The 18,446-nt window shown below is 38.4% G+C and overlaps 1 protein-coding gene across 1 annotated transcript; it reads left to right on the forward strand.

Annotated features, from left to right (window-relative positions):
• The first annotated feature begins 196 nt into the window (after window positions 1–196).
• RWDD1 (RWD domain containing 1) lies at window positions 197–18,028 on the forward strand. Its single transcript, XM_045843718.1, has 7 exons — window positions 197–441; window positions 8,145–8,210; window positions 10,336–10,466; window positions 12,922–13,065; window positions 14,611–14,743; window positions 15,196–15,258; window positions 17,732–18,028. The coding sequence occupies exons 1-7, from the start codon at window positions 369–371 to the stop codon at window positions 17,851–17,853; spliced, it is 732 nt and encodes a 243-aa protein (XP_045699674.1). The 5' UTR covers window positions 197–368; the 3' UTR covers window positions 17,854–18,028.
• Window positions 18,029–18,446: the final 418 nt, after the last annotated feature.

The raw sequence follows: 18,446 nt of genomic DNA on the forward strand, positions 1-18,446 counted from the left end.
AGCGCCTGAGGGGCTTCTCACGCTCAGACCTGCAAAGCCCAGCGACCAGTCCTAGGTGTCTGTGACGAATGCCAGACCGCGACCGTTCACCATCCCTGCAAATCTTGTGCGGGCGTGGGACAGGCGGCTTCTCAGAGCCTCGTTGTCCAGGCCCAACCAGTCGAACGCGGAAACAAGGAGCTGGCGGAGGCCGGCGCGGGGCTGTTGCTCGACTGGCCCGTCCTGGCTCTGGGTCCCTGGCCTCCTAGCCGGGGCCTCTGCGCCTGCGCCCGCCAGGCAGCAGCTCGCTCCTCCGGCGCGGCTGTGGTCCCGGCTACCACGCGCCGCCTGGGTGTCTGGGCGATCCATGGGCAGCAGCGAGGGCCACGATGACAGATTACAGCGAGGAGCAGCGCAACGAGCTGGAGGCTCTGGAGTCTATCTACCCCGACTCCTTCACAGGTGACTTCCGCAGGCAGCCCAGCAGCCGTCCCGGGATGGAGTGGGATGGGCCGGAGCTGCGGTTGCCCTCGGCCTCCCGAGCCTCGATGGAGAAGGGGACAGTGAGGTCGCGTGGCCACCTGGCCCGCCACTCTCCTCAAGTTCTCTCCCCAAGCGTTCAGACATTTGTGAACCACTACAAGGCTGTTGTTCCGCCTCTTGAAATCTAAAAATCCGAGCGAAGCTGGCGAGGTCCCTGGAGAGTGTCAGGCCTGGAATTGAGTCGGGGGCACTTTGGTTTCTGTGTAATTTACAGCAACCGGAGGTTGAGTTAGATAACACGAAAACATATTCCACGTGGGAGTAACCATTCCAGAACCTTAAAGGTGTCAGTTCCCACTTTATTCGAGTAGAAGCTGTTTTTCCTATGATGGTGTTTTAAAGTTATGGGATTCAGAATAGTGTTTACCCGGAATCAGAGGATAGCATCATCCCTGAAGTTTGTCGTTTTTCTTTTTTTTTTTCATTTATTTTTTATTCTCTGGCATTCTGCATAATGCCCAGTGAATGATGTGGCCCAGAGTTCACTTCCACTGTAAATTCACAGGTTGTCAGGTAGGAACGTATATTAGTTGTCATCCGGCCTGGACTCCTCTTGCTGCAGGCAAGGTAATGAAGGCTCAGGAAAGAGGTGGCTTGCTTGGGGTCAGCCAGCAAGTTAGCGGCAGGACTGGTACTAAGAGTTAGATAGGTCTGAAACTCCTTTCCTGTTCCTTCATCTCCAGACACGTGGGACATGGGATATAGCTCCAGCTGGGATGAGGTGGAGATTGCTTGGCAGGTTCGGCTAATGTAAAATATTGAGAAGTTCAATACTTAAAGGAAGACTACTTCAGATGATTTCTTAAAATGCAGCAAAATAGCTGTGCCAATGTGGCCACTCCCACATGACACTTCGTGTTTGAGAAGTGATCGAATACAACCAACCAGTAAGAGCGAGTAGAGCCTAGGTTTGTAGGGTTTCTGTTCCCCATGCCTTTCTTTAAGTACTGTCTGTCACTGAGAATTCAGAGTGTAAGGTATGTTATTTTAACTCATAAACTCCAATCCCTCTCCCTTTCATTGTTTAGCGTAGTTTTCTTAGCTCCACCTTTGACCACTGCTTGCAATGGTAGCAAATTTTGTTCTGCTTTGCCAACAGGCAGATGTCTCTCAGCTACCCCTGTATAGCTGCAATCCTGTTCATGTTCTCTCTCACCAGCAGTGCAACTGTGCTGTGAGGCTGTTAAGGGAATGAGTGAAGAGGGGTTTGAGAGTGTCGTTAACTGGGTGAGTGTGTATGGAGTCTGGCTCCCTTCTCTATCCTTGCTTATATGTCAATGTCTAAATAAAATAGCATATAGGGTTAGTTGTTGGATATATTCTTAATTGTAAGATACAGTCATTCCTAGTTTATTGGAAATGTCACAGGTATGGACACTGTAGGCAGAGTTAAGAAAGCATAAGATGTGCTATTCTTTTCATTTCTTTGCACATAAAGTATCCCTCATTAAACACTGCCCATGTAATAAACATATGTAAAAGCTGTACCTTTTTAACCCTGCAACAGTCTGGTGGTTCTTTTGTACTAGGTCCTGATATAATTCAGTGTATGCAATTCTTGTCAGAAGCAAAAGTGCTTGAGGATTCTTGAGTCGGGGTAATAAAAGATAATTTATGAAGTTTTGACGCATGCAAGTATTCTCTGGTATCAGCTGAGCTGCCTAGTCTCTGATTCCTGTCAGCATTCCTACAGGCTTTGCAATAAATAAATTCAATTGAGATGTCTTGATATATAGTTCATCAAGAACTCGGCCGCCTCATTAATCAGGTTCTTTATGAAATCTCTCGGGAAAGGCAGAGGACTTTGAAATAAAATGTATCTGTGTTTAATCTTCTGAAATTTTCAGGATTTGCAAGGTTTACTATTTTATAGCCTTCTTTTGTATTGATGATTTTCTACTTCCATGTTTTCTACCACGTTTAAGAATGAGATTGCCTGTGTCAGTTTTCCAAGGAACATGAATTTATAGTTTTCTGACTGCATTTTGAATCACTTAATAGTAGTTTTTTAATATTAGATTTGGTAAATGCTCAGTGCTGTTGATGAAGGAAGTAGATATACTTTTTTTTTTAATAGATGGCTGACTGCTTGACAGTAAAGCTGTGTTGAGCACATCACGAGCCCCTTGTGGATGCTGAAGAGGCGCAGCTCGGCCAGCCCACAGCCCTAGCCACACAGACCTGGCTTAACTTCAGAATTGTTTGCTTAACTGCAAACAATTTTCGGTCCCGTGTTGCATTTGTTATGAATTACAGCAAATCATAATACATTTTCATCGTTTTGCTTATTCTATAGCTTGACTGCATATTGATCTAATCCTTCTAAGAACTAGTTTTCCAAAGTACAAACAGACTCTCCTGATAGTGCATGCTCCTTCGGTAGTGCTCCTAAGGTAGTAGCCATTTCTGTGTCCAAGTCTCTAGCTATGGGGAATTTTGTTGGAACAAGTTGGTTGGCTTTGCGCTAACCAAAAGTCAAGTTCCCTTAATTCTGTTTGGTAAACAGGGGTATATAATCTTGTTTTTGCTGTGTCAATACCTCTAAGTAGCAACCATGAGCTTTAAACATTTATAATTGCATCTTACACATGGGCAGAAGTCATCTTGTGAAAGCAGTTTTTCTAAGACAGACACTTCCTAAGAAGCAAGTGGACTGTTTTATGGACTGTCTGGTTCTTTATGAATGTCTTAGTGTCATTTGTGTGTCCCTTTAGTGTACATTTCATCTACTGCCTCCATAATCTCCATTCTTCACAAAATCCTTAATTCTGCCCGTCTGCCCTCTTCACCTAACACTTCTCCCCCTCCGCTCTCTCATTCCACTGTGCCCAGCAACCTTTTGCTTTTTCTCAGAAGCATTTGATCCACTTACAATGGTGGGAGTCTGGTATCTTTAGGAAGGCTAATCTTTCCTCTACTTACCCCAACAGTAATGCATTGGAACTGGGGTTACTCGGTCATCATTCATCTTTGCGTGTCTAGTTAGGTAGCATTCACATCCCTAGTTTAGTCACCTCCAAGCTTGGGAATATTATCCTTTTCTGTGGTTTCTTAAATACCTGTTTTAAAATTAAGTTCAGCTGTGACAGAAAACCTCAAATAATAGTGGTTTTGAAAAAGTAAAAGTTTATTGCTCTTGTACGTAAAGGATAGTTGTGTAGCTCTTGTCCAAAAATTCCTCAGAGACCCAGACGTCTCAGTCACCCCCAAGCTTTAGTCTCACCCTCATGGTCAAGATGGTGGTGCTCCTTTTTCAGACTGGAATAGTTAAAGGGGAAAAAAGTAAAAGACAGCAGTTTATTAAGGAAATTTCCTGGAAACTGTCAAAGGACTTACTTGCTTCCAACCCATTATTTGGTGAGACATAACTGGAAGCGGGGCTGGGAAGTGTAGTTTTACTCTAGGTGGTCAGTGTGCGCAGTTAAAAATGGTGTTACTGGAATAAAGGAAGAGTGGATTTGGGGAGGTATTTGCAGTGTTCTCCGGCATCCTTTTTCTGTTGTTCACAGTTCACAGTTTTTCCTCTGTAATGGCTGCTTGGTAAAGGGTATTATTAGCCCTGCACCCTTACACAAATCATAAAACTTCTCCAACCCTCAGTTTCCATGTCTGTTTAATGAAGAATAATGTAAATACTTGATAGCTGTTATATGTAGGATACTCTTTGACAGAAATTTACTATATTAGTTTCTGATTCTTCTAACATGACTTAATAATTACTTGTCTTTATCAACGAGCAGTTTTGATTTCGTTTTCTTCAATTGATGGTTGCATAGCCATACCTTGGAGATACCATCTTCAAAATTTTGGTCTCTGAAATTCCTCTTTTTGTCCATAAACTTTGTAGCCCTACAGTTCTTTCATTCTCATGCTTTTCCAGAGCATGCCTTTCATCGTGATTTCTTATGGATTAATGGCTTGTCAGCTTCCTTCTTGTTCATATTGCCTCCTTATTCTTTCTGGTCAGGCAGTTAAAGGTGTTCTTGCTACCGTCCCCATGTTCTTATTTACCAAATATTTACCAAATGTGATTGTTTCCCAGTCTATTGGGAAAAGACGTGGGATGAGTCATTTACAGCATTGTCGTGACTCTTGCGTGGAGGTATGTATTGGGTGAAGCTGGAGTGAAGGGAGAGGTGAGGGTCTGAGTTGTTTTTGAGAACCAAAAGGTGCTGAGTGGTTAACAAATGAATGGGGGGGGGTGTTGGGGGAGTGGAGCACAGCATGTGCAAAACGCATGACTGTGAGGGAGCAAAATGTGACCAGTGGGCAAGTGGCTTTGTGTTGCTGGAGTATAAAGTGAGAAGTGAGTTGTGGAAAATGAGAGCTGACAAGTAAGCAGGGTCCAGATCACAACGGGCCTTTTTATGACTTTAGACTGATCTTATAGGCCAAGGGTTCTCTGCCCCCTGCATAGCTGCACAGACACATACACTGTACCGGGGCGCCCAACCTTTTGGTGTCTCTGGGCCCCACTGAAAGAAGAAGAGTTGTCTTGGGCCACACATTAAGTACACAAGCACTAACAAAAACTGATGAGCACAAAAAAGCTTTTAAGTAATTTACGATTTTGTGTTGGGCTGCATTCATAGCCATCTTGGGACGCGTGTGGCCTGTGGTCCTAGGGTTGGACACCCTTGCTTGTAAACACTGCCATGTTGGACTTGGATCTCGGTGGTTGGGGCTGTTCACAAATAAGGTAGCCTTTCCTTGAGTGTGTTTTCATCTCTCATGGCCTCTTCTTTTCTTTTCATCTCTGGCACTTTTTCCTCCTCTTGTATTTTCCCCCCAAATTTAGGATTCCTTACAAAGCTAGTGTGGATCTTTATTTCTCTCTCCGTTTTCTCTAAGGGATCTCATCTACTCTAACAGCTCTAGCTATCGCCTCTCTTTGGATGACCCCAAAACTAAAGTCAAGCCCATCTCTCCTTAGCTCCATTTCCTACTTTCTGATTGCATACTCCATGCATCCGACTGAAACTGCCCTGTGTCATATAAATATATCATATTTGATTTTTCTTTTTTATTTCTTGTTTTTGTTACTGGCTCCACCATCCTCTCTGCCTGCACCTTTAAAACGTCATTCATCACCGTGTATACCCTGCTATTCCCATTGCTGCCAACCTAGTTCAGAACCTCATTATCTTGGCTGGGCAATTTCAGTAGCTATCTAGTTCAGCCTGTCTCTAGTCTCGTTTCTCTCCCATTCTGTGTACTCTTGCTAGATTTATCTTCCTATGTTTAGAATATAGTTCTAACTGTGTTACTGCTGCTTTAAAAAACAAAATAAAACTATCATACCCTGGCTGCTGTGTTACTCTCCTACATTTCTTTTCTCCATCTGTACTTACCAGTATGCCTTAATTCACAGACTAGCTCGAGCTCAAATGCTTTCCCTGCAATTTCTCAGCTGGGAAAATTTTATTTTTTAATGAAACTCTTTACAGATTAGTCAGTTCTGCTAATTACTGCTTGTGTAGCCTCGAGAAAATTACTTAAAAGCTTTTTTCTCAGTTTTCACATCTATATAATTGGCGTGGTACAGTATTATATTGTTTCTAAGACGTTTTTACATTTTAACATCTGTGCAATGTGAATTTGTTTTAAAATCAACTACATTTCACAGTTTAATTGCAGCTTTTTTTTTCTTAGTGGCACGTAAAGGAGGGTGCATCTCATACTTGATGGCCTTTTAAGTCTGATGAAATATGGTAACAGTATAAAATCATGGTCTTGGTGTGAGAACTAACAGATCTTTTGTAAGTACGTAGCACTGCACAGGCACAAAGCAGTGCTCAGTGAATGTTAGCTGTCGTTATTGGCTGTCAAGTAATCGCTAACTTATAGCCTCAGGAAGTCCTAGTGATAGAAAATGGTAATAAGTTGGAATGTCATTGGGTTGAACCCTTACTTCTACAGTTGCGATGTTTATATTTAATGGCATGTAAATGCTATTGATCATGAAAAGAAATAGGAATGAAATACATCAAATATATTTTACACACATTTGTTTTTTAAAAAGTAGGGCCAATCATAAAAACTTTATTATAATTTTCTTTCAGGGACTTTTTCAGCAGAGGCTGGCCTGCCTGAGGCCTATTAAAATACGAGTCCAGTGAGTCTTTTATCTTTCAGACACCTTTCAAGTGCTCACAGGTGTTCATCGTTGTTTCAAGTACCTTTACACCTCAATTAAAATGAAGTCATGTGTCTGGAAACTTTTATTGATGATGAGTATTTATGAAGGCCTCAGAAGTTCCGAAGTAGGAAAAGCTGAGTAGTTTCCGTAGCGGCTTCTTCAGGGATCCCCACGCTCTTTCATTTTGGGAACAGGCTGCTGCCAGCCTTGACTGGGCCAGTGCCTGCCAGGCCTGCAGCGAGCCTCAGGCTTGCCCCCTGGGCTCAGCAGCTCTCGTGGGTGGCTTCAATTTTCCTTGTTTATTCTTCTAAGGGTTCTCAATGCAAGTTTTCTTTGTTTTTGTCTTCTTTCATCCCATTAGTTTGACTCTTCATTGAGCCAAAATTTATTGAGTTTCTAGATACTGCTAGGCACTGATCTGGGAGCTCTCACAGTCTTTACAGTGTGCTTATGGGAAAATAGATATAAACAGACATATCAGACATATAAAATATAAAATATCAGACATCAGGGTGTAAAATGGTATATAGAGCTTCCCTATTTATGTAAATACGGATTTACATGTCTTTTAAAAAAATGTTATTGTATTTATTGAGGTGACATTGGTTAATAAAATTATATAGGTTTCAGGTGACTTGTCTTGCTTATTAACAGATTGTAAGCAATTTGATATTAAGAGTTATGGCCAATTTTATAATTCCGTGAAAGATGGCAGAGGCTCAATAATTTGTAAAAAGAGTAAAGTCTGGTTCCAGAGGTGCTGTGTGAGAAAGAGATAGCTAGAAGACACAAATGCTAACAAGTTAATATTAACTGTTTGCCATGGAGATTCTGAATTGTATTTCAGAATACTTGAGTATAAACATTAGTGCTAATACTGAATATCAGTGGGTAGTTTTTAACAAGAAACATCAAACTTGTCATTCCATTTGGGAATTTTTTAGAATGTAATTTTCCATATATGGGTGGAAATTTTGAATTAAAATTAACTTATGTAATTATTTTAACTGATTTGGTAAAAATCCTGGAGGATATCTACTACGGGTAATTCTTGACATATTTAAGACAACTTGAGATTTAAATAGAAAATTCGCCCTGGCTGGCATAGCTCAGTGGATTGAGCGCAGGCTGTGAACCAAAGTGCCGCAGGTTCGATTCCCAGCCAGGGTACTTGCCTGGGTTGCAGGCCAAGGCCCCCAGCAACTGCACATTGATGTTTCTCTCTCTCTCTCTCTCTCTCTCTCTCTCTCTCTCTCTCTCTCTCTCTCTCCTCCCTTCCCTCTCTATAAATAAATAAATAAATAAATAAATTCGTGGATATGTTTTATTATTTGAATGCCCTATTTAGTCTGTATTTGTGGACATGGAAATTCAGGCCTAGGGATCAGTTTCCTGGACTGGGTAGTAATAGTTGGGTAATGAGGAAAACATCTGCCTTAGAAAACATCTTAACAACTTAACTTATGTGTATATTTTCTTGCAGTATTATCAGAAAATCCTCCCAGCTTCACCATTACTGTGACATCTGAGGCTGGAGAAAATGATGAAAGTAAGTCTAGTAAAAAATACTTGTGGTTTTTCTAAGCCTCTCCCTCAGGAATTTTACTTATCCTACAGTAATTCTGTGCTGGGCATTGCAGGTGCAGAGGTGCTAAGGTGCTGTTAAGAATCTGATGTGAGCGTTGTGTGTTTCTAGTTGGTATACTATATAAATACGACTTCTAGAAAAATAGAAAGTCAGTGAGATATATTCTGACACAATAAGCTTAGCTTTTAAAAGCCAAACCGAAATGTTACAGCAGAAGGAGAAGAGATTTTTTTAGCCAAAGCAAGACTTTCTACACATACATATTACAGTGGTTGTATATTTCATTGAGTGACTATTATTTTTCTATGACTGTTTTTCATCTTCAGAAATTCAGATTACTGGATTTTTGCTGTTATAAATTAGTCTGTATAAACACCTATCTGCATGTTTTTCTCCCTCTGTTTAGGGTGGATATTCTACTGTTAGTTAAATATATATTTATAAAACCAGGTAAAACCACTGTTATATGACTATAGAAATAAAACAGATGCACAAATTGAAATAAAGCAGTTATAAAACTAATACATTAAAATTAAATAAAGTAATTTAAATTTGGGCAGATATTGGGGGGCACAGGAGGTATCTGAAGTTCATTTCTAACTTTAGTCAAGTTCAGTTTGATAAAAATATGACATAAGTTGATGTTAACTCCGGGGATTATTTTTTTCTGTTAAACTATTCAACTAAAATTCAGCCGTGCAATACTGATCTTACTGGTAATACTTGATAACTCCAAATCTGTTTTGTGCAATTGTAAATGATGTTGGGTATTTATTATTCACATATTTATATGTATGAAGTCTCACATACAACATGAGCAATTTTTATATTTTGTTTAAAATTTAAATATATTCATAGAAAGATACTTTAAAGTATCATTTTTAAAATACTCTTATGATCATTAAATATACCAAAATGGTAGTAATGATCTCTTCCTGATGATGGGATGATTATTGATTTTATTTTTATCCTAGTGTATTCATAAATTTTTTATAATGAATGTCTGTTACATCACATAGTAGAATCAATCATTTTTTAAAGAAACTTTTTTAGGAATGAGATTAGAAAGGCTAATAAAAAACAATGAAAAATGCAAAAAACACCGTAATTTTTTATATCCATTGACTCATAAAATTCTTTGTTGACATCCATACACAGACATTGAAACAAAATATCAAACCAACATATTTTAAGGTGTCCCCCCAGAGAGATATTTAGTTTTGAATTAAAATCATTAAAATGAGGAGGTTTTAATAATTAAAATGTGAGTTACAAGGAAGGCAAACTCTAGACAAAGGATTATTATGGCTAATAAGTTTTGACAGAAAATGTTTAGTACATCTGCTTTATTGCAAATTGCTTGAGAATTCACCAGGCTGGGCTGCCAAGAGATTAGATACTTTGCAATGATACATGTAAGAGTCTTATTCCCATACAAGTGGGAGATCTGTGAACTGGCACAAGCCAAAAGAGTGAGTAGGAATGTATAGATGACTCAGGTTAAAAGTTTCTCACACAACTTCTCAGACTGTCCACTTCGGAACATGTCATCTAGTAACCCCTCAGGAATCCTTTGCTGGCCCTGTGCAGATAGAAATATAGTCGTTGTCCACACCTCCTGCCCCACCCCAAAACCAGATATTCTGCACTGGAAACTGACTTTAGTAGAGATCTGAAAATGAGCCTAAGATAGTACTTTCTTATATGTTATATTTAGTGCCTTTTATTCTTCTAATGGAGGATTTTAAAGAGTCTGTTTTTTTGTATAACCTTGTTTTTCTTTGCAGGAAAATCTGTTGTGCTCCTTTTTTTTTTTAATTTACACATTGTAAATTTCCGTATTTTGCCATGTATGATGTGCTCATATGTATAATGCTCACCTATGTTTTGTGTATAGTATGCACAATATTATTATATCCAGGGTATGTAATCATACCCATGTATAATGCACATCCTAATTTTTCCCTCAAAAATTTGGGCAAAAAAGTGCACGTTATACATGGCAAAATATGGTAATTACTGATTCAACAAAGATGTTGACTTCTCTACATTTTAAGATATTCTTATCAAACTTTTATGTCTCTAGCTGTCCAGACTACCCTCAAGTTTACATACAGTGAGAAATACCCAGATGAAGCCCCTCTTTATGAAATATTCTCCCAGGAAAATCTAGAAGATAATGATGTTTCAAGTATTTTAAAATTGTTAGCATTACAGGTAAGGAAATAATGGGTTTTGTAAAGTGGGGATTTTTGGCCTTAGGTATTATATATCAATTGCAAGTGAAAAATGCTAAATATGTATAATTAGTACATTGAACATGCAGAATTCAGTGTATGTGTGTGGTGTGTGTGTGGGTACAAACAAATACCTTTAAACTTTGGGTAAGAGTAGTTGTCCTTCTGCCCCTATTTAAAACTTTATCATCACCTGTGACTTTCAGATAATAAAAAGTGTGATAGGTATAAACACAGATTCAGTTTCATTCTCAGAATACACAGTCCCATGTGCAGTTAAAAATCCAGCTGCAAAGAATTAAAACTTCCAACCCTTCTGATTTGTTGCAGGCTAGTTGCCTATATTCTGGAAAGAGGACTGGTGATTGTTTTTTTTCTTACGTCTCGTTCTCTCTTTAAAAAAGCTCTCCTTTATAAAAACTTATAAACAGCAACAGGGGTTTATGGCTCCTCTAAGAGGGGAAGAAAAAAATGGCTATTGGAAAGCTTTTATTTGGCTAGTCTGTGGTGGGATGGGATACTGATCGTGGCATATATTTAAAGCTGTCTCTTGCTTGGATAGAGAGTTTTCATGTGCTCTTCAGAGTAGGGAATAGAGAAGGCAAGCAAAATCTTTACCATCTTAAAATCAGAAGTTCTAGTTATTTGTTTGTTTTTTCTAAGAAGAATTAGCAGAAAACATGTCTCCATCTTAAATGTGACTTGCGTATTTCAAGGACTGTTGGTCTTCTTAATGCTAATATTTTATACTTTATCTTCACCTGAGGTTTTTTTTATTGCTTTTATAAAGAAAGGAGGGTTGGAAAGAAAACTTGATGTGAAAGAGAAACATCGATTGGTTGCCTCCTGCATGCCTAGACTGGGATCATATGCACCTGGACAGGGGATTGAACCCTCAACCTTAGGCATGTGCCCTGACCAAGAATTGAACCTCCAACTTTCGGTCATGGGATGAAGCTCCAACCAACTGAGCCACACTGGCCAGGGTTTAATGCTGATATTTAAAAAAATACTTATATATTGAGCTACTAGCAAATGAAGAGTGAAAGAACATATATTAAACAGGAATTTATACTGATCCTGAGCCCTGTTACCCACTATGAAATTATACTAATTCTAATACTATTTGGTATAGCACACTTCATTTTAAAACATTGTAGAGAACCCGAGACAATATGCTGTATTCAGGCAGTCATGTATTAATATAAATTAATTGATCTTAGTGATTTATTTTCTTTCATTTTATACAGTATTCATACTCCTTCCTTTAAAAAAAGTTGATAGAACAGCAGGTGAATTTAAGTAGTATATACGAATAGGTAAGAGACAGTGATAGAGCTTAGGATGGGATAGGAGTGTTCAGGTTGGGTAGATGGTTGTATGATTCTCTTAGATGGAGAACTTAGAAATGGGTTTTGTGGAGATGATAGTTTCCATGTTGAGATGCCTATGGGACATCCAAGTCGCTGACAGTGGTCAGTTTCTATACAGGTGTGGCATGCAGGGGAAAGATTTTTTTAGCATCAGATTTGGGATGGTTAGCGTGGAAACACAGAGAAGCTCTGCTGTGGAGGGTTATAGGTGTTAGTCCTCACCGAGGGCACAGGAGATTAAACATCTATTCAAATGTATCTGAGGTCAGTCCAGTCCGAGGAATGCTTGGAAATCTCTTCAGCTTCTAAGACGGAGATTCTGGCTTGTAAATTTTGGATTTTTATTTTTATTTTTTTGTCTTGTTTCTTCACAGAAATAAGATAAGTTTGAACCCATCTTATATCTATGGATAGATAAGATGTTTTATTTTATTCTGCCTTCAGATGACCAACTTCCAAATAGCTCTTGAGTTATAACTGTTCCATGAGTCAGAGATGCTTTTCTGTCTGGCTTTGAATCATTTCAAATCAAAAGAAAAAAAAAGGTAGCGAAAGGTAAATCACAGAAGTCCCTGCGTTCATTATTATTGTATTATGTTAGAAAATTGCTCTGGCCTCAAAGTTCAGGTCATTGTCATAGCTCTTAAAATTACTGAAAGGAACTAAAATAATGAAAACATGCTTGAGAATTGATGTTACTAGCTACTGCAGGAAAGATTTTCTGAATTCTACCTACATTTATGACTATTGAACAGAATTTACTGACCTACCTCCTTTAGGTTGCATATAGCAAATTACATGATTTCCTAAAATTTAAGATATTGTTATTGACATATATGTTTTGTTTTTAAATAATCATTTATTCAGGTGTCTGAACTGATGTGTAACTGAATTAGTAATGCTATTATGAATGTATGAAATTTGGTTACTATGCCGAAACTCTTTTTTATTGATGAATTGTTCTTATTTGTCTTAGAAGTATGCCTTTCACTACAATCTCAGTTTTTTTGTTGTTGGATTTTTTTTGTTTGTTTTGTTTTGGTTTTTTTTTTGGTTATGTAGGCAGAAGAAAACCTTGGTATGGTGATGATCTTTACTTTAGTGACAGCTGTGCAAGAAAAATTAAACGAAATTGTGGATCAAATAAAAACTAGAAGAGAAGAAGAAAAGAAACAAAAAGAAAAAGAAGCAGAAGAAGCTGAAAAGGTATATTAAAAGCCATGTTTTCTTTCTCTAAATCTGTTTTTTTTTCTTTTGAGTTGTTTGGGATTTTTGTTTCTTATTTTTGTTTTTGGAAATTTGAATAATTGTTTTTGGAAATCACAAAAATAAATGAAAGTAAAGTGTAGTAAAACTTGACTAAGTAAAATAAAATCATAGAACTCATTCATTTAGTTGGTGGTGTAACACAATGATTAATAATCAGTAAAGTTCAGTAAAGCTCTTGCAGATAACATTAAAAAATAGAAATTAATTTCACTTACAGTATTGAGTTGAGAATTGATAAAGCCACCACCAGAGTGTTTTAAATATAGTCATGCACTGCTTAACACAGATATATGTTTTGAGAAATGCATTGTTAGGCATTTCTTCATTGTGTGAACATCATAGAGTGCACCTACACAAACCTAGATGGTGTAGCCTGTTACACATCTAAGCTATAGGTACAATCTACAGCTCCTAGGCTGTACAGCACAAACCTGTACAGCATGTCACTGTACTGAATATTGTAGGCAGCTGTAACACAGTTTGTGTATACGATAGGTATTTGTGTATCTAAACGTAGAAAAGGTACAGTAAAAATGTGGTGTGAAAGATAAAACATAGTACACTGTTAATGGAGCTTGCAGGACTGGAAGTTGCGCTGTGTGTCATCGAGTGCGTGGCAAATACTATGAAGATCTAGGATATTACTGTGCACTCCTGTAGAATTCATAAACACTGTACACATAGGCTACACTAAATTTATAAACAGCATGAGTTGAATCAAACACAAGGGGAAATAATGCAATCCAGACACTTGGTAAACACAAGATGTAGGAGGCTGCTGCTGGCATAACAAGGCATACCATTTTACAGCAAACTTCTTATGTAAGCAGAAAGAGTACACTAACAATAGAAAATATAATACAGTAAATATATAAACCAGTAACATTTGCCTATTATCATTATCAAGTAGTAAATGTATATAATTGTACGTGCTTTACTGTTATACAACTAGTAGCACAGTAGGTTTGTGTACATCAGCATTGCCACAAACATAATGCATTGCCCTATGATATTTAGGCAGCTTTGATGTCACTAGGCGAGAGGAATTTTTCTCCTCTGTTATCTTAGTAGGACTGTTGTCATATAGGTGGTCCGTCATTGACTAAAAATTGTTTCATGGCATGACTGTGTTTACAGAAGAAAACTTCACATGAAGTAAATGGAATGAAGTAAAAAGATAAGCTGTGATGCTAATTTGTAAATTGATGTGTATTCAAAACATTAGTACTGACAACAACAACCTTTTTCTGAACAGTGAATATCAGTGGAGATACATTGCATATTATCTTTGTTTTTTTGTAATAAAAACTATACGTAGACTTTTCCAGAATAAATCACCAAAACCAAGTACTTCAAAACTTGAAACAGTTTTTCTGTTTTTCCTGTAAGTGACTATATTCATTTGTCTAGAAGATCATTAGGCTTTATTTTTAAAACTGTTGTTTCACTAATCTAGTGAATGTTTGTCTTTTTTCCCCCAAGCAATTGTTTCATGGCACTCCTGTTACAATTGAGAATTTCTTAAATTGGAAAGCCAAGTTTGATGCAGAACTCTTGGAACTTAAAAAGAAACGAATGAAAGAAGAAGAACAAGCAGGAAAAAATAAATTAAGTGGTATGACTCATCCCTATTTCTATTCCCCACCAACCGTCCTGCGATGCTTCTGATTTAGCAAGAGGATCATTTGGCCAGATTTCTGTAAGAAATTATTATACTTAGGCATCTGGGACAAAAAGAGCATTTTCTCTGCATGGTGATGTATCTTCACCATGGTTGTCATGGTGAAAGTCACAGGTTGTCATGACTTTCAGGAGCACAAGCCTTAGTGGTGGTGGAGTCAGGCCCCTTGGTTTTTCCAGGACTCCGCTGCAGACGAGGGTTATCGCTTGTTCCATTTTAATGCAAATACATTTCCTACATCTCTTAACTAAGTTCATAAATTTATTGAAATTCACAGAACAACAGGTTCTTAGACTTGTTTTCTTGGGTTATTACATTCTTTAAAGGGTTGTAGAGAAGATGAAGGGAAACTTTGCTGTTCAGATTAAACACATTATTTCTTTTAGGGAAACAGCTATTTGAAACAGATCATAATCTCGACACATCTGATATCCAGTTCTTGGAGGATGGTAAGATGATAATAGAATCCCACATGTACATGTTGTATTGTTTTTATATTAATTATTAATAAAATCACAGTGACAACAATATAATTCTAAGGGTATAAAGAAATACATTTTGAAGAACAAATAGTAATGTTTGATAAGTTTATATATTAAAAACAGCAGTGTATTCTTTAAAGTTTTCTGATAACTTAAGCAAAATCAAAGATAGCAGTAGGTGAACAATTTTCACCATTGTGCCTCTAACAGCGTGTAAACACGGCTACTGTGACTTAGGCAACCTCTTTTCCTCAGATTTCTAGCATCATAAATGTATGGAAACTGTATTCCATGGTCTGTCCTGGAGCTTTATAAAAACCTCAAATCTGGAACTCCTCTAACCAAAAATCTCACATTTCATACCACTCTTACTGTCTTTGGAGCATCTGGCCCCTTATTCTTTCCTTCTTTTTATCCTAATTCCTACCTTCTTTCAGTCTTCTGTCTATCCATTATCCATCCATCCACAAGTATTTATTGTACCCCACCTATAAGCTGAGCACTGTCGCAGTGCTGAGGAGACAGCATAGAAAAATTCCCTGTCCTCATGGAGCTTATGGCCTACCTGTGTTTCTTAAACTGTGCTGCATGGGGCCACACCTGCGATGGCACCCTGGACTGTTCTGCACTTCATTGGCCTTCTGTCGTGCCCATCTTGCCAGTTAGGGGTCCTCTGTCATCTGGCCTTCCGGCCTTGTTCCTGCACTATCTGCTGCAGAAGGTTGAGAAGCAGTATTGATGTGGCTCACTGTTAAGTCGTGCTTCTTAACCTGAGCCCTGCGCCCTTACTAACATCTCACATTTTAAAGTTATATTTTATATATTCTTCAAGATGTTTATAGTCTCAAAACAAATGGCCTGCAAGGATGTCCTCATCTACCTCTTTTTTACTTGAAGGGCTCATTTCACTTTCTATTTTGTTGAGAAATTCTAGATCCAAAAAGCTTCGTCGCATTCTCCCATGCACTTTAGAAGTATTACTATCTTCGCTCATTCTTGACTTTTTTTCCCTGTCCAATGGATCAAGTATCTCCTCATATCCAATAACTTAGTAAAGATTGTCTGTTGATTCTAAGATGTCTTCTCTCTTTTGTTTTGACATTGGAGGTTTATCATTTTTTTTTACCAGGACTTTTGTGGTAGCTTCTTAAATTATCTCCCCGCACTAGTCCCTTCCTCCTCCCTCCTAGTGACCTTACCTATCCTGTTGTCACTGCCTCTGAGGTGGTATTTCTAAGACCACATGATATTTCTCTCCTTAAAATCATCTGATGGCTCTCTGCTGCTTAGAGGAGAAGGTACCTGCACAATTCTTCAGTCTAGTCTTTCTTTATCTGTTACCGCCAGATGTTTTTCCTCAAGAATCTTATGCTCTAGTTAGAAGCATTCAGGGTCTTAGCTTTTTTCTCTGCCTTTACATATACGACTGCCTAGAATTGCTTCATTTTGGCCCCTTTTCTTCTTGGTGGATTCAAATTTATCATGAAGATATTTCAGGGGTCATCTGCTCTGTGAAGCCTTTATTGCTCCCCTCAGTCAGTCAGTCATTTTTTGTCCTGGACTTAGCAAATTGTATTTGATTACTGACCTGCTCATCTGCTTGAAGCAAGACTTACTTTTATGGAGTTTGAATTCAGTGGGCTGTAGAATCTGAGGGGGGAGGAAGATGAGCAATTTGGGGTGATTTAAGAGTACTATAGTATCCTATCCTTACGTACTTCAGACAAACTGAAGAGTGTAGATATTTAATGCAAAACTTGAGTATTGCTTCCATTCAAGAGGGCTTAGATATTTGGAATCTTGGAAAGGCATACCACTGGTTTCAAGGGGAACTGGGTGACAAGGAAGATCAGGTTAAAGCTATCAATTACCCTGGCTGGTATAGCTCAGTGGATTGAGCATGGGCTGCGAACCAAAGTATCGATTCCTAGCCAGGGCACATGCCAGGGTTGCAGGCCATGACCCCCAGCAACCACACATTCATGTTTCTCTCTCTCTCTCTTTCTCCCTCCCTTCCCTCTCTAAAATAAAAATAAATCTTTAAAAAAATAAATAAAGCTATCAAATAAATAGCTAGTCAAGCCATAATGATATGCATATCTCCCACTGTTGGAAGAGATAAACCCCTGGTTCGAGGCCCACAGTCAGAGATCATCAACTTTGTAGAACCAGGACCGACTGTCATCTTCAACTTGTCATGTGCCACATCATCAGTAATTCATTCGAGAAAGCCTTTATACGACTGGAAGCATGACATTTTTCTTAAAACGTGTCCATCTCTGCTGACCACTACAGGCCATTGTTGGTTTGATTTGCAGCAGCAGTTTAGGATTTCATCACCTCCCATGCACGTGGAGAAATTTCTGTTTGCTACTGCCAGTGAACTGTATCTTTTATTCCTGAGCATAAGACTGAAGGTGAAATCTTTGGTCTTTTTCAGCTGGAAACAACGTGGAGGTAGATGAGTCTCTGTTCCAGGAAATGGATGACTTGGAGCTGGAGGATGATGAGGATGATCCAGACTACAATCCCGCTGACCCAGAGAGCGACCTGACTGACTGATGGACCGTCCCCGTCTGCAGAGAGGCTTGGCTGCCACAGCATCTGTGGCTATGCTGAGAGGGTGTTGATTTTCCTTTCTTTTTTTCTAAGAAAAAATAATTTTCAGGAGAATATTCTTCTGAAAGCTTTCATCAATGAACTTAATAAAACTGACCTTAAAATTTCAAATACAAAATGTTCCATTCCTCTTATTGGTGGGAAGAAAGTCACATATTTAAAATGATTTAGTGTTGGAGAGAGAGCTGCCTGTGACTTCAGACTGGGAGGCAGACGGCTGCTGTGCTCCGGCGCGGGTGCACGCGAGGAATTGGAACGACTCGGAATTTCTCCGCTGGAGACAGTGGTGGCTTTTGGATTCTAAGTGTTGTCATTCATATAAAATACTATAAGATGGGGGTCAATAGAACATTAAACCTTCCATATTCTAGCCTCTTGGCATATAAATTTAACTCTTAATAAAACCAGAAGTTCATGTAATAGAAATAAAATGGACTTGACTCCTATAGAAGTATTTGAATCAGAACAGTCCTTATTAAAGTACTGTTATTAAAGTTATTAAAGTATTAAAAATATTAATTACTTTTAATACTTTA

This window comes from Phyllostomus hastatus, unplaced genomic scaffold (assembly GCF_019186645.2).
Source record: "Phyllostomus hastatus isolate PE091 unplaced genomic scaffold, TTU_PhHast_1.1 phas_contig_40, whole genome shotgun sequence".
Classification (NCBI taxonomy): domain Eukaryota; kingdom Metazoa; phylum Chordata; class Mammalia; order Chiroptera; family Phyllostomidae; genus Phyllostomus; species Phyllostomus hastatus.